The sequence below is a fragment of the Megascapheus bottae genome, chromosome 6 (assembly GCF_031878675.1).
Source record: "Megascapheus bottae isolate mThoBot1 chromosome 6, mThoBot2.hap1, whole genome shotgun sequence".
In the NCBI taxonomy this organism is placed as follows: domain Eukaryota; kingdom Metazoa; phylum Chordata; class Mammalia; order Rodentia; family Geomyidae; genus Megascapheus; species Megascapheus bottae.
This window is the reverse complement of record NC_143514.1, coordinates 82,648,643-82,664,666: the sequence shown is the minus strand read 5'-3', so window position 1 is coordinate 82,664,666 and position 16,024 is coordinate 82,648,643. Positions and strand designations below refer to the sequence as shown.

General features: G+C 61.7%; 1 protein-coding gene across 1 annotated transcript in view; it reads right to left on the bottom strand.

Annotated features, from left to right (window-relative positions):
- Positions 1–16,024, bottom strand: part of Megf6 (multiple EGF like domains 6) — a 73,428-nt gene that overhangs the window by 53,870 nt on the left and 3,534 nt on the right. Inside the window, exons 3-4 of the mRNA XM_090334035.1 lie at positions 13,185–13,294; positions 5,818–5,922 (exon numbers count right to left, since the gene is read on the bottom strand). Of these exons, the coding sequence (XP_090190161.1) occupies positions 5,818–5,922; positions 13,185–13,294 (215 nt within the window). The remainder of the gene's footprint in view (positions 1–5,817; positions 5,923–13,184; positions 13,295–16,024) is intronic.

Below are 16,024 nucleotides of genomic sequence, written 5' to 3'. Positions count from 1 at the left end.
CCTGCACCATACCCCTCCACCCCAGCTCACCCCCCCACCCCCCAACCCCACACCACCCCAGCTCACTACCCCAGTTCACCCCTCTATCCCACTCCTGCACCCCGGCTCACCACCCCACCCCTCCACCCCACCCCTGCACCCCAGCTCACCACCCCAGTTCACCACGCCACCCCAACCCCCCCGCTCACCATCCCACCCCATCCCTCCACCCCAACTCCCCAGCTCACCACCTCACCCCTCCACCCCAGGTCACCACCCCACCACCCCACCACCCCAGCTCACACCCCACCCCACCACCCCAGCTCACCACCCTACCCCACCCCACCCCTGCACCCCAACCACTCCAGCTCACCACCCCACCCCTCCACCCCAGGTACCACTGTCTGCACCTCTGCTGTGATTATGTCACTAGAACCCCCGCTCTGCTCCAAAGCGAGCCCTGAGAGGCCACACTGCCTCTCCATGCAGAGCTGGCTGGGGACCTGCCACTCCAGAGTGAGATAGAGCCGCTTCTGTGGTGACGGGGAGCGATGCTGGCAATTAGGAATTCTCAGGGAGGACATGGAACATGTGACTCCTATAACCAGCTTAACGAGGGGCTGCCCTAGCCACTGCCTTCAAGAGTCACAGCTGGGCCAGACAACCAGCTCCCCGACCAGTCACGACCAGACCCAGCCAGCCAGCGAGCTCCCCAACCAGTCACAACCAGACCCAGCGAACCAGCTCCCCGACCAGTCACAGCCCAGCCAGCCAGCCAGCTCCAGACCCAGCCAGCCAGCTCTAGACCCAGCCAGCCAGCCAGCTCCCTGACCAGTCATGACCAGACCCAGCCAGCCAGCTCCAGGCCCAGCCAGCCAGCTCCCCAACCAGTCACGACCAGGCCCAGCCAGCCAGCTCTCCAACCAGTTACCACCAGACCCAGCCAGCCAGCTCCAGACCCAGCCAGCCAGCTCCCCAACCAGTCACCACCAGACCTAGCCAGCCAGCTCCAGACCCAGCCAGCCAGCTCCCCAACCAGTCACAACCAGGCCCAGCCAGCCAGCTCCCAGACCAGTCACGACCAGACCCAGCCAGCCAGCTCCAGACCCAGCCAGCCAGCTCCCCAATCAGTCAAGACCAGACCCAGCCAGCCAGCCAGCTTCCCAACCAGTCACGACTAGACCCAGCCAGCCAGCTCCCCAACCAGTCATGACCAGACCCAGCCAGCAAGCTCCCCAACCAGTCACAACCAGACCCAGCCAGCCAGCCAGCTCCCCAACCAGTCACAACCAGACTCAGCCAGCCAGCAAGCTCCCCAACCAGTCACGACCAGACCTAGCCAGCCAGCCAGCTCCCCAATCAGTCACGACCAGGCCCAGCCAGCCAGCTCTCCAACCAGTCATGACCAGACCCAGCCAGCCAGCTCTCCAACCAGTCACGACCAGGCCCAGCCAGCCAGACCCTGACCAGTCACGACCAGACCCAGCCAGTGAGACCCTGACCAGCATTGCAGAGGCCAGCAGGCTCCCCAGAGGCCCAGTTACCATGTGGAGCCCCTGAACTTAGCAGGGGTCACAGATGCCAAGGCTGCCCTAGCTCTGTCCCCCCACAGCAGACTTCGAGTCCGGGAAGCAAGGAGGGTGTCAGGCCCACTGTCCCCTCCCCAGCAGCCAGGGCAGCGCCTGGGCCTCTGCTCTCAGGGCCCCGAATCCTCAGCAGTCAGCCTGCCCTGAAAGAGTAAAGCCTCTAGGTGTGCTGAGTCCTCTCAGATGTGCTGAGTCCTCCCAGGCGTGCTGGGTCCTCCCTATGTGTGCCAGGCTCCTTCCCCACAGTAAGAACCCCCCAGGTGGGCCTCCTCTCCCAGCCTGCTCTGCCCTAAACAGGGCACCTTTCTGTTGTATGAGCCTAGAGATGAACCCAGGGCTGTGTGAGGACCCAGAAGGCACCTGGGGTCAGGGTCCTGCAGCCTGAGGCTCCGCCCGCAGAACGGAGCTGAGCTACACCAAGAAACCAGTCCAGGCTGGGGCCTTGAACAGGGCCCTGTGGCTGCTGCAGGTCCCGGGGCTGGGTGGGGCCAGCCTCAGGTCCAGCAGGGCAGGGCTCCCTTTGCCCGAGAGATGGAGAGGCCGTGAAAAGGACACAGCCCTGAGCCGCCCTCCCTGGGCCCAGCCCTTGCTCCCTTCCACTCCCAGAGGGCCAGAGTCCTCGGCCGTGGCTGGAAGCCAAGAGCAGCAGCCCTGGGTGGCGTCTGGACCTGCGGAAGGTCAGACTCCCTCCAACACAGGGCAGCTCTGAGGCCAGCAGGCTGCACTGGCTCCTCTCCACGCCCCAGTGGCCCGTGAGCTGGGTCTCTTCGGGATCCCCCGCCCCCCCGCGCTGGCCTTCCCCCCTCCCCACCATATTTCCAGGGAAGTCTGCTGATCCTGGGGGCTCCACCAGCTGCCTGCTCAGGAAATGGGGCACCTAAAGGCTGGGACCCAGCAAGGCCCAGGGTGGGCCTGTGTGCAGAGCAGCAGACGCCCTGTTGGGTGGACTGGGCAGAGGGCAGACAGCCCCCAGCCCCACTCAGATGCTCAGGCCCTGCCCTGCTCCTCCCACTGGGAGTGGACAGTCCCCCCTGCCTCCACAATCCCCATCTCTCCTCTGGGCATTGGGGCTCAGGACCGACCCCCCTCTTCCCTCAGGGCGTGGGGGGCTCAGAGCTGACCCCTCACCTTCCCTTGGGGCTTTGGGGGTTCAGGGCTGACCCCCCCATCTTCCCACAGGGCATGGGAGCTCTGCTGCCAGCTGAGCCTGAGACATGCCAGGCCCCGCACTCCACACAGGCCTGCTTTGTACAGCAGCGCACAGGCTCTGGGCAGCGTGGGTGGACCGGTAGCTAAGCCTGACCTGGGACATAGAGAAGGGGCTGGGGGGGGAGGAGAGGAGGCCGCGGTGGTGGGGTGTGCAGGGCAGGCTCCTGGGGTCCCCTCTCCACACCCTGACTGCCACAGCAGCTGGGGGAACCCACCACGTGGCTGTATTTTTGAAAGAGGATCCCGTATCATTGGGGGTCAGTTACACATTCCCAACTATCTGAGCCAGGGCTGTGGCACCAAAGTCCAGCTCCGAGGAGGACAGGGGACGAGGACGGCTGAGGCAGAGAGGGGGGCCGAGCTGGACCTCACGCCGGCCCTACACATTTCCAGTTCTACAGCTCTAGCCCTATACTTGGCCATGCACACCCAGCCCTGCACACCCAGCCCTGCACACCCAACCCTGCACACCCAGCCCTGCACACCCAGCCCTGCTCACCCTGCCCTGCACACCCAACCCTGCACACCCAGCCCTGCACACCCAGTCCTACACACCCAACCCTGCACACCCAGCCCTGCACACCCAGCCTGCACACCCGACCCTGCACACCCAGCCCTGGACACCCAGCCTTACACACCTAGCCCTACACACCCAGCCCTCACACCCAGCCCTACAACCCAGCCCTGCACACCTGGCCCTGCACACCCAGGCCTGCACACCCAGGCCTGCACACCCAGCCCTCACACCCACCCCTACAACCCAGCCCTGCACACCTGGCCCTGCACACCCAGCCCTATACACCCAGGCCTGCACACCCAGGCCTGCACACTCAGCACTACACACCCACCTCTACAACCCAGCCCTGCACACCTGGCCCTGGATGCCTCACTCTGCACCCTGTAACCCTGTACACTTCACTTTGCATATCCAGGCCTGTACACCTAGCCCTGAATGCCCAGCCTGCACACTCCTCTGCACACCCTCTATTCACCCAGCACTTGCACACCCAGCCCTTGCCTATTAGAAGCCCAACACCCTAGAGGGCCCTGGTCATGGCCAGCCCTCCGCCCTGTGTCAGGATCACCCCAACCCCCACCTCCAAAGCAGAGCTCAGCGGGGCCCTGCCCTGAGCCAGGCGTGGCCCAGCATCAAGAAGAGCCATGGGCTCCCGAAGGCCTGGCCGTCCCACTGCAGCCACGGCCAGCAGCGGTGGGGCCTCCCTGACCTTGGCTTCCTCCTCCCAAAGCAGACAAAGCAAAGTGTCAAAGAGCGAAGCACACAGCTGGCTCAGAGCCAGGCGGGGCCTCCAGCTCCAGGCCCTCCACTCCCAAAGGCTCCCAGTGGAGAACAGGCCTGCTGCTGCTGCTGTGGGGCTGAGCCTGGGCCAAGAGGCTGGGGGCCAGGGCCAAGAGCACACCCCACCCACAGCAGCAGCCTGACTGGCAGGCCACTCAGCCCAAGCCAGACAGGCCCCACCATGGGATACCGAGCCCCCTAAAGGCACAGTGTCTGGTCAAGACCCAGGACACCCCCAACTATAGATGTGGAACCCCTAGGGACATCAAGTTCCCATTACAGGTTCCAAGCCCCCAGCAACCCCGCAGCCTTGGTCCTGCCATACCAGAGGTCAAATACAACAGGCTCACAGGGTGGGACAGGGTTTAGCACAGCCCCCAGCAGGCAGCCCTACAGAGGTGAGGCTGTGGGGGCAGAGACACAACAGAGGAGGAACTGACAGGCAGCCCGGTGGGAGGCAGGGTCCCCGCATGCGCCATGCGGCCCAGCCCCCCTCCGCTGGGGTGGGGGGACCACCTCTGAGTGGTCTCAGAGGAGCCCTGGTAGGCCTTGGAGCCTTGAACCTGGAACTCAGAAACACCCTCTGAGCTCTCCCTCACCAGGGCCCAGAGAGCACTGGGCTGGCTCAGCAAAGCCAGGATCACAGGGGCCAGGAGGCCGTAGTGCTCCCCCATTCCTGTCTTCCTCAGACCATGACATCTCCCTACCACCCCAATCAGGTGCTTAGGCACAGAACCAGAGCCCTGTGACTGCTCAAAGAGAGCCATTTCCTCAGGCCTGGCTGCAGCCATCTGTGGGCAGTGAGGGGGGGGACAGCAGAGGCCAGAGCAGGACAGACACCATGCATCCACCCACAGAAAGGGGGTGACATTCCAGTCTAGGGGCACCAGCCAGAGCTCAAGACCCTGGGAGCTATAATGATGCAGAAACAGCCCTGGAGGAAGTTAGTCTCATTTCCCGTGGCTCCAAGCAATGAGGGTGAGATCATTTGTTTATGCTGGTACTGGAGCTTGAACTCGGGGCCTGGGCTCTGTCCCTTAGCTTTTTTCCACTCAATGCTGGCATTACCACGAGAGCCACAGCTCCACTTCCAGCTTTTTGCTGATTAACTGCAGTTGAGTCTCACACACTTTCCTGACCAGGCTGGTTTTGAACTCGATCCTCTGCCCTCAGCCTCCTGAATAGGTAGGATTACTGGCATAGGTCTGGGCTAATGAGAGTGCGTTTGGTGGCAGCTCTTTGTGACAGTTCTCTGCCCCTCTGCAGGTGCTGTCCTGGTCTTTCCCATTCACTCACCCTGCTAACATTTTCCCAGACACCCTCGTGCTACAGCTCAGCTCCCAGGTCTGTGCAGGGCCCAATTCCTGAGGACCTGAGGACCCTGGTCAACCCCCCCCCTTTAACATTAGGGACAGTAGGAGCTCTGGACAGAGGGCTGAGTAGTCTGTGGACAGCTGGCCCACCTGCCGCTCACTGCCCTTCTCTGGGCCTTGTGTCCCCATCCACAGATACTGTGTTTGGACTGTGTGGGCTCTGAGTCCCTAGGTGCAGAGCCATCCATGCAGAGGGTCTCTTGAGGTCACCTTGTCCTCCCACCAGCCTCAGATGGGCTGCCAGAGAGGGGGAGGATGGCCATCCAGAGGGAAGCCCTAGTCAGCCATGCACGGGACACTCAGCCTCCATGTCTCCAGCCTTCCCACCCCTCCCCCAGGCTCCCTCCAGCCAGGGTCCAGGGCCTCCACTCACCGTACTGACAGCGGGGACCCTCGAAGCCTCCGGGACAGCGACACAGCTGAGCCGAGCCTGGCACACAGCGGCCACCGTTGAAACAGAGGCCAGCAGTGCACTCCACTGTGGAGAAAGGACAGGGAGGGTGAGAAGGGGAGGGCCAGCACCAACCACCTGCCAGGGCAGTCCCCGGAGACTCCTCCCACAAAGTCCCCTGCCCAGATATACACTTGTCTTCTGCTTTGGGGGCTCGATCTCTTCCCCTTGCACTGCAGGGCAAGGAAAAGGGCAGAAGCTGGAACCTTGGGACAGAGAAGAGTCAGAGTCCTGCGTGGGTGCTAGGAAGAACTAGCCAGCTTGCTGGTCCCCGACACCAGCCTGAGTGACCCCCGGTCCTGGACACAAACACAGCCACCATGTCCGGGTTAAATGAAATCCCTGGATGGGAAAAAAAAACCTGAACTCACTTCCACAGGGTGCCACAGCATCCTAGGGAGCAGAGCAGGGGGTGGGATACGAGGAGGGAGAGAGGTCAACCCACAGAGGAAAAGGGGTGGGGAGCCAGCTGAGGCCCCCCAGAACCCTGATGGCTGAACCAACCAGAGAGGTGGGGACCCCAGCCTGACCAGGATGGGAGGGGGCAGCAGAGGAGGTGGAGGGAAGGACAGGGAGGCGTCCCCTGGCTCACACCTACACCCTAGTTACTTGGGAGGACAAGACTGTCTGGATCCTGGTTCAAGGAATGAGTCCCCAGGCCTGCATCTGAGGTGACAGTGACAGTCCTCACAGGGCCCAGGCCTGGACACTGGGAGAGCTAGGCGGGAAATAAGACCTTCATGCCATCCTGGTTGTCTCCAGAATGGGGTGCCCAGAAACCTGCACCATTCCAGGTCAGGCCCTGGGCTGGATGAGGAAAGAGAGTGTGTCACTCCAGGCTGGGTGCGAGCACGCTATGGCCAGGGGCTGTGGGTCTGTGTAAGCTTGTGCACAACACATGTGTTGAGTGGGTGTGTATGGCCAGACCATCTTAAGTGTGCATGGATGGTGGGTGTGGATGTCTGCACCCGTGTGACTATACAAATCTGTGCAAGGCAGTGTGTGAGGATGAGCTGTAAATTGCACCTGGGCACAGAGCCCCTGTGAGCCTGGCTGTATGGATGGGAGATGCCTGGACCGCTGGGTCAGCGGCAAGTGAGAAGGGTTGCAGAGAGACAAGAGGCCCTGTGTGCTCTGCGCTGCACAGAGGAAGGGCAGCTCAGGGAGGGCCTGGGACGTGGGCTTGGTCGATTCCCACACTGGGGACAGGCTGATGGATGGGCAGAACAGAGGAAACGCAGACAGCAGAGGCAGGAAGGGGGAGGGGGGCTGGTCCCAGCCTTCCCACAGACAGCCTGTGCAGGGGGACAGAGAGGGAGCGGCCACCAGACCAGACTCCAGGAAGGTCCTCTTGCCTGGAAAACCACGTCTCACCCCCAGGTCCTTGCCTACAGGGGCCTCATCTGCTGGGCACCGGGCTCAGGGCCTAGGGTAGAGGCAAGGGCTCACATGACCCTGCCATACCAGCTGTGGTGTGGGCTGGAGAGGACATGGCTTCTCAGGCTGCAGAGTTTTCTAAGAAAGTGCCAGACACCTACCCGAATGACCCCATATGCCCTGGGCACTGAGCAGGGAGAGGGCGGGCAAGCCCTAGGGCGCTGGATGCAGGAATCTCCTGGGCTGTGGATGTCTGGCCTGAGTCAAGAGTCAAGCTTCAGGCCCAGAGTGTGGCCTAGTGGTAGAGCGCTTGCCTAGCATGCATAAAGCCCTGGGTTCGATTCTTTGGTATCACATGCACAGAAAAAGCCAGAAGTGGTGCTGTGGCTCAAGTGGCAGAGCACTAGCTTTGAGCAAAAGAGCTCAAGGACTGTACCCAGGCCTGGCATTCAAGCCCCAGGACTGGGATTAAAAAGAGTCAAGCTCCACCCACCTGCTGACAAGGTTCTGTCTACCCCACTAAACACACACAGGGACAGGGCTCTGTCCACCCCACTAAACACACACAGGGACAGGGCTCTGTCCACCCCACTAAACACACACAGGGACAGGGCTCTGTCCACCCCACCACACACACACAGGGACAGGGCTCTGTCCACCCCACTACATACATGGGTGTGGGGAGTCACACAGGGACCATGGGTCTGAACCCCCAGCCTTCCCTGACCTCCATCTCAGCCAGCTCCTTCTGGCCTCACCCTGTCATGGTCTGCATGGCCTCCCTCCGTGCCCAGGCCCAGGACTGGAGCTCACCCTGGGCCAGAGCACCACTCCTGTCCTGTAGCATCTTCCAGGCCGATGCCTGGTATGCTAGGGACATTTTTTTTTGCTTTACTTTGTTGTTTCTTCTGTGGATTTTCAGTCTGCCCATGGAGCTGCAGGGCCTGTGAGTGTGTTAAAGGCTTGGCCAGGTCCTACAAAAATAAAACCTGCTTCCCTGGGCTTCGAGAGACGCTAGCTGGACCAGAGCGGACCAGAAGGTGTGTGCTCCTGACACCCCCTCAATGGTCACCCCACACCAGGCCCACACATCCCAGGGTGGAGCCCAGACCACGGTGGGGTGGGAGGGGCATGGTACAGGGAGGCTGGACAGAGCCGTCCTGGCGCCTCATCCCTGCCTGCCCATCTCATCAAGCAGAATGCAAGGGCCACACGTGGGGACACACAGAGTGACTATGGCTGAGACAAAGCTATCTGACCTGGGATAAGAGTGGAATTCAGAAAACACCCCAGTGGAAGGCTGGTGGCTCACACCTGGAATCCCAAACTACTCGGGAGGCTGAGATCTGAAGATCACAGTGCGAAATCAACCTGGGCAGGAAACTCCATGGTTCCAATCAGCCACCAACAAGCTGGAGGAGGAAAGGTGGCCCACGTAGCAGAGTGCTAGCCAGGACTGAAAAGGCCAAGGGCCAATGTCTGGACCCTGAGTTCAATCCCCAGTACTGGCACATAAGAGGAAACAGAGCACCAAACAGAAGGCCAGTCTTGGCTGCACCCCCAAATATCCGTGTCGTAGCCATGCGGCTCCAGCCCTCAGGAAGCCCCACTTATCAGTCTGACGCCCGCCCAGCGCTTTTTCTCTCTGTTCACCACCTGACCTCGGTGAGATGCTGCAAGTGGACCTGGGAGAAATCACAGGCGATTAGCAGCTTCCGGCCATTCTCTAAGCTTTCGCTTTCTGCTCCGCCATTCCTACACAAACACTGGGGTCCAGTGCCCGCCCTCGCGGCTGCCATCCCCCTGGGTTTCCAGGTCACAGGAAGCAAGAAGTGTTTCCAGCAGCTGGGGGAGGGGCAGGGCCAGGACTCAGGGTGCTGCCCCTCCCTGCTGGAGGAGACTGGGGGATGGAGGGGTGAGGAGCTGGAGTGGGAAGAGAGAAAGAGGTGGGCACTCAACTCTGTGCAACTCCCTGGCTTCCCTACTCTGTCTCCTCTGCTCACAGGCTGGGGGCTTTGGGGAGCTTGGGGACTTTGGCCTGGCCTCCAGCCTCAAGGCCCCATGGGCACACTAGCTGGGAGAAGACAGGGAGAGGTCATGTGACTCTCCCTAACCCCAGGAGATCCAGAGGCTGCATCTAGGATGCGGAGAACCAAAACCTCCACTCCAAGGCACATAGGTGCCTCTTTCAACCAGGCATTTGCCCCAGGACATTTGCATAAGCTGTCAGATGGAGGCACATGGTGGAGGCCTGGGGACCTGGAACATAGCTCCCTGGAGTCTCTGGGTCACCAGAAGCAGATGGGACATCCCCCACTGGGTCAGCAGGAATCCCCCAGGGAGCCCTTCTGGAGCACGTCTTGGGTACCAAAACCTCCATGTGCGGGCACGCAGCTTTGAGGTAGGCATGGTAAGACCCAAGCTGAAACCCTGGGAGCCAGGGAAACTGAGTCAGGCCTGCGCCCGTGCTGTCCTTTCCACAGCTTGACTCTCTGAGTCACAAGCCTTACCAGCCATGCCCAGGTCTTGCCTGGCCCCACGATCTCACCCCCAGAGCCACCCCCAGGGCCACCCCCCGGGCTGAGGACCTCAAGAGAACGCCCCCTCTTCAGTCAGCTGGTCCCCACCTGCCCTCCTCAGCTATGTGCCCCAAAAGACTCCAGACAGAGGCCAAGCGACTGCTTATAGTGGACCTCTAGGCAGTGCTGCCCCTGCTGGAATCCCACGAATCCCGTCCCGGGGGCAGATAGAGGAGGGAGGCCGAGGTCACATGGGACAGGCCGGGGCCTCTGGGTTCTGCCACTGCACCCCCAGCTGCCACCCCCCAGCCCCTCACTCTCTGTGGCTAAACAGCAGGTGCATGCAAAAGCTAGATCACAGCGCTGTCTCTGCTGGGATTATTAAAACAAACAAAATTAAAAATGTAACTAAGAAAAGCTTGCACTAAACATGAAATCTCAGAAGCAAATCACTCAGGAAGCCCCAAAAGCCATTGGGAGCCCTGCTGTGCCTTAGCCTGTATGACACTAAGTCCCCAGGGATGGCCCGAGGCCAGCGTCCCACCCACTCCCCTTCTCACTCCTGCATGCGGAAGGCCACTAAGGGGCCACTGGGTTCCTCTAAGACCCACAGATAGCACATGCAGGTGACAGCCTAGGAAAGGCTTGGGGCTGGTGGAGGCCAGCAGCCAGGTCTGCCATGGCCCCATCCTCATCATGCTCCATCCCCAAAGCCAGTGTCTGGGCCTTGCTAGTGGGAAAAGCCAGCCCATCTGCTGCCAATGGGTCAGGCCCCCAGCCCTGCCCGCCGGCGCTGGCCCTGGAACGGTCACTCCAGACACAGATGAGAGAGAGAGGATGGCCAGAGCCCAGCTCAAGGCCTGCATGCTGCCCTGTACAACTCTCTCCAGCCTGGCTCATCTCTCTGGCCTAGGATGGAAGCCCGGGGCCACCCCCTCCCCCATGCGGTTCTGCACACAGCCCTGTCCTCTCCCAGCAGGCCCTGGGGGACAGGGCTGGCGGCCTCACTTCCTCTCCCAGTCCCAGGCCCCCTTTTTGTCTTGTCCCCCTGTAAGAGCTAGCCTGAAGAGGAAGCCAGGGACCTGGTCTTTGATGTCTCCCCCAAGCAGACAGAAGCCTTTGTTCTTGGACGCCAGCAGCCGAGCTGTCAGGGACAGGATGACAGGACGCTGGGGGTACATGGGGAGAAGAGCAGGGGAGATGGCAGGGAAGGGGGGCAGGGGTGGGAACACCCCCCTCAGAGGGGCCTGGCCAGAATCCTGCCCTCCTCACCCAACCTGGCCTCCTCGTCCCTCTTTCCTCCAGTCCCTTCCTGAGGGGATGACTCACTTCCCTCCTGGACAAACATCACCACCAGGCCCACACTCTTCCCTTTCCACTGCAGCCATCTCAGGACAACCAGCTCTGTCCCCAGAGGAAGACACCAAGCAGCTGGGAGCCCATAGCTGTGGGCACTCAGGACTGCCAGCCTCTGATGACCTCTGGGATAAACTATTACAGGAAGGACACTGATTCCTTCATTCAGGCAACAGCTGGCAGCTCGCAACACCTGCCGGCCCACCTGTCCTCACAACACCTGCCGGCCTACCTGTCCTCACCACCACCTGCCGGCCCACCTGTCCTCACCAACACCTGCCGGCCCACCTGTCCTCGCAACACCTGCCGGCCCACCTGTCCTCACCACCACCTGCCGGCCCACCTGTCCTCACCACACCTGCCGGCCCACCTGTCCTCACCACACCTGCCGGCCCACCTGTCCTCACCACACCTGCCGGCCCACCTGTCCTCACCACACCTGCCGGCCCACCTGTCCTCACCACACCTGCCGGCCCACCTGTCCTCACCAACACCTGCCGGCCCACCTGTCCTCACCAACACCTGCCGGCCCACCTGTCCTCACCACACCTGCCGGCCCACCTGTCCTCATAACACCTGCCAGCCCACCTGTCCTCACCAACACCTGCCGGCCCACCTGTCCTCACCACACCTGCCGGCCCACCTGTCCTCACAACACCTGCCAGCCCACCTGTCCTCGCAACACCTGCAGGCCCACCTGTCCTCACCACACCTGCCGGCCCACCTGTCCTCATAACACCTGCCAGCCCACCTGTCCTCACCAACACCTGCCGGCCCACCTGTCCTCACCACACCTGCCGGCCCACCTGTCCTCACAACACCTGCCAGCCCACCTGTCCTCGCAACACCTGCAGGCCCACCTGTCCTCACCACACCTGCCGGCCCACCTGTCCTCACAACACCTGCCGGCCCACCTGTCCTCATAACACCTGCCGGCCCACCTGTCCTCACCACCACCTGCCGGCCCACCTGTCCTCACCACCACCTGCCGGCCCACCTGTCCTCACCACACCTGCCGGCCCACCTGTCCTCACCACACCTGCAGGCCCACCTGTCCTCACCACACCTGCCGGCCCACCTGTCCTCACCATACCTGCAGGCCCACCTGTCCTCACAACACCTGCAGGCCCACCTGTCCTCACCACACCTGCAGGCCCACCTGTTCTCACCACACCTGCCGGCCCACCTGTCCTCATAACACCTGCAGGCCCACCTGTCCTCACAACACCTGCAGGCCCACCTGTCCTCACCACACCTGCAGGCCCACCTGTTCTCACCACACCTGCCGGCCCACCTGTCCTCACCACACCTGCCGGCCCACCTGTCCTCACCACCACCTGCCGGCCCACCTGTCCTCATAACACCTGCAGGCCCACCTGTCCTCACAACACCTGCAGGCCCACCTGTCCTCACCACACCTGCCGGCCCACCTGTCCTCACCACCACCTGCCGGCCCACCTGTCCTCACCACCACCTGCCGGCCCACCTGTCCTCGCAACACCTGCCGGCCCACCTGTCCTCACGAACACCTGCTGGCCCACTGTCCCCACGCCATGTCAGCTCATGGTTCCCACTCTCACCACAGACCCATACCTGTCTCCCACCTCTTGTCCACAGGCCCCTTCTAAGCAGTGCAGGCAGCCAGGCTCACAGCCATATGCCCACCCTGCTCCAAGCAGAGTTTATCCCCAGTGCAGTAAGGCTCCCTGACCCATGCAGGGACGGCTGGCCTCTGCCTCCCCGGGCAGCAGGTCTGGCTTGGGCTCCACAGCTCACTTCTACTATCCACTCCAGCAGCTGCTAGTGGGCAGAGGGTCAACCCGGAAGCCAGCAGGAAGCTCTGTGGGCTGTGTGGCCAGTTCAAAATCTGTGCACCTGTGCCCAGGGAGGGCTTGTATCCACCAGATCTGAGACCAGGAGATGCCCTCCACTGGGTAGTGGGGGGAGGTGGGGGAGGAAGGGAGGGGTGGCACTCACCGGAGAGGCAGCCTTCCTGTCTAGGAGAGAGGGAGGGAGGGAGGGAGGGGTGGCACTCACCGGAGAGGCAGCCTTCTTGGCCAGGCTGCTGGCCCCACCCTGGGCAGCATCTGAACACAGTGCGGGCCTCTGTGGTGTACACCTGCCTGTAACCCATGTAGTAGATGGTTCTGGAACAAGAGGGAGAGGAATACGTTGACCACCCAGGGCCAGCCCTGGTTCTCAGAGCACTGCGGGACTACCTCACAATCCCCACGCTGGGCGGCTGAGTAGAGCTATCGCCACCACCCACCCAGTTCCTCTGCAGCCAGACTGGGCTCACTGTGCACGAGGGGTGGTGTGTGGCCTGCTGCAGAGGCCTCGTCTTACGTTGTGCCTACCTACCTCCCCGCGGAGGACTCGGCTCCACGATGGGGCAGGAGACACCCTGACTCTCAGCTAGCTCGTAGTGCCGACCAGTCCAGGAGGGGCAGGGATCAGAATGCACATGCCCAGTCCAAGACAGGGAAGGGCTTTCACAAGCCTCATGGCCTGCAGGGCCCAGCGCTGGGCAGTGGGCCAGGCTGGTACCCTTCAAACCTGGTAAAGGATGTCAGTTTCCAAGGAAGTGACAACGACAACTCTGGGGCATCCATCAGGCAAGCCTGAGTACACACACACACACACACACACACACACACACACACACAGACAGACAGACACACACACACACACACACACACACACACACACACACACACACACACACACACACCTGGCTCCATCCCTTCCCCAAGGCCTCTGTTCACTCCTTTCTGCCTCATCAGAGAGCAGATCTCAACTGCCCATGGCCCTGCCAAGATGCCCTCCACCATGGGGTGATTTCTGTCCCCAAATGTCCCCTGCTATCCAGCCCTCACTTCAGTGAATGTCCACGAGCCAGATGGCTGCTGCTCCTAAGCCTTCTGCCCACCCACTCTGGTGTCCATCTCTCACCCTAAGTCCCCAGTCACCTGATTTGCATCTAAGACCTGCCGAATCTGTGCTTAGCTGAGACCGAGGCCTGACCCCAAAGCTGGTATCCTTCTGAGAACATGAGGACAAGGGAAAAGGCGGGAGGAGGCAGGCAGAGATGGTGACCCGTCTTCCAGGCAGGGAAATTCTGGCAGCACTGGAGGTGCAGGAAGCAGCCCTGGCTGGGGCTGGACTCCAGGTCCAGCAAATGAATGCAGAGCTCAGGGCTCGACACACACCTGCATCCTCGGGCCCCAAGCTGTGCGGCCTTGATCTTCATAGACAGGACTGGGGACCGGATGAACAGACAGCTCCCTCCACACAGAGAGGAGCAGACAGAAATGGAGACAGAGACAAGACAGGGAGAGACAAGTGACAGACTGCGGAGGTGGGGGGAGAGACAGTGGCCCCAGACACCTCTCCAGCCCCACTGTTGTTCTCAGGGATGGTGGCCACGGTCTCAGCCAACAGCCATGGGGTCGAGGGCCCTCAAGCCCTGGGAGTGGCCGTTGGCAGGCACTGCAGTCTCCAGGTAACACTGGCCTCCACTTGTTGGGGTTGGTGCCCGGAAGCCTCGGGGCCTGGTGGACAAACAAACCAGGCTCCGCTTCCTGGACATGTGTGTTCCTGCATGCACACCACCCGGACACACTGGGAGAGCCTTATACAAAACACAAACACTACCTTGGCAGGACATGAAACCTCCTGCCTGGACAGAAAGTGACCAAGGAGCAAACACTATGGCGGACGGCAGTGTTTGGGCCTGTCCGTCGTAAATATTTATCCCCTAGCCTGGGCTGTGGCTAAGGCCGGCTACGTGCAGCTCCTCTTGGCTCCGACCCTCCCCCACATCAGGGCACCTGAATGACGACCCTGGAGCACAAATGTGACCAGGAGACCCGGCCCTGCTGCTTGCAGGTGACACAGGGCGGCCCAGCAGGAAGGAATCAGCTCCTTGCTTCCAGCCCTGCCTCCCTCCTTTCCTCCCCCTACCCTCTCTCCTCCCTCCTCCTCTCCACCCTCCTCTTCTTCTCCCTTCTCTCTTCCTCTTCTTCCTCCTCTTTCCCTCCTTCCCTTCTTCCCTCTCTCCCTCCCTCCCTCTTTCCCTCCTCTCCCTCCTTCCCTCTCTCCCTCCCTCTCTCCTCCTCTCTCTCCCGCCCTTTTTCCCTCCTCTTCCTCTCTCTTTCCCTCCTTCCCTCTTTCCCTTTCTCCTTCATTCCCTCTCTCCCTCCTCTCCCTCCCTCCTTCTTTCCCTCTTCCCTGCTCTCCTTCCCTCTTTCCCTCTCTCCCTCCCCTCTCCTCCTTTCCCTCCTTCCTCTTGGAGGACCTCATTCCCAAGCAGGCCTGCCTGCAGTGGTCGTCAGGTTGCTGGGAGGCCTGGCAGCAGCCCTGGAACCCCACCTGGTCTCACCTGCCCAGGTCAGGCTGTCCTGTCCCCACACACAGACCAAGGACGCACTGCTGGAGGCAGCAGGAGGCACATGGAACAGCCACGGGTGTGGCCTGTCCTGTGCACCATCAAACGGCTGCCTCTCAGGGCAGAAGAATGTGCAGGCAGGCAGCCCTCAGCCCTGCTGTCCCTGCCCAGGGAGCCCAGAGTCCCCCCCAGCTGGGGATGGACAGTGCTTTCCCCAGCTGAGGGGAGCACTTGCTGCGGGCACTTTGTCCCCAAGCTCCGTGCTATGCGGGCAGTCAGGAAAGGGGTTGACAATCAGCTCCACCAGCCTGGTCCTGGCATGTCACCAGGAGGTCACCTGGCACCCTCCTGCTCCCCTTCTGCCCCCGTGGTGCTTGGGGGCCCTGCCTAGGGCTCCTCCAGCCTGGCTGCCCTCACCTGCGCCACTCCAGTGATGGCTAGGCCTCCTTCCCTGCATCTGCCCAGAACCAGGGACCTTTGATCGCATGGT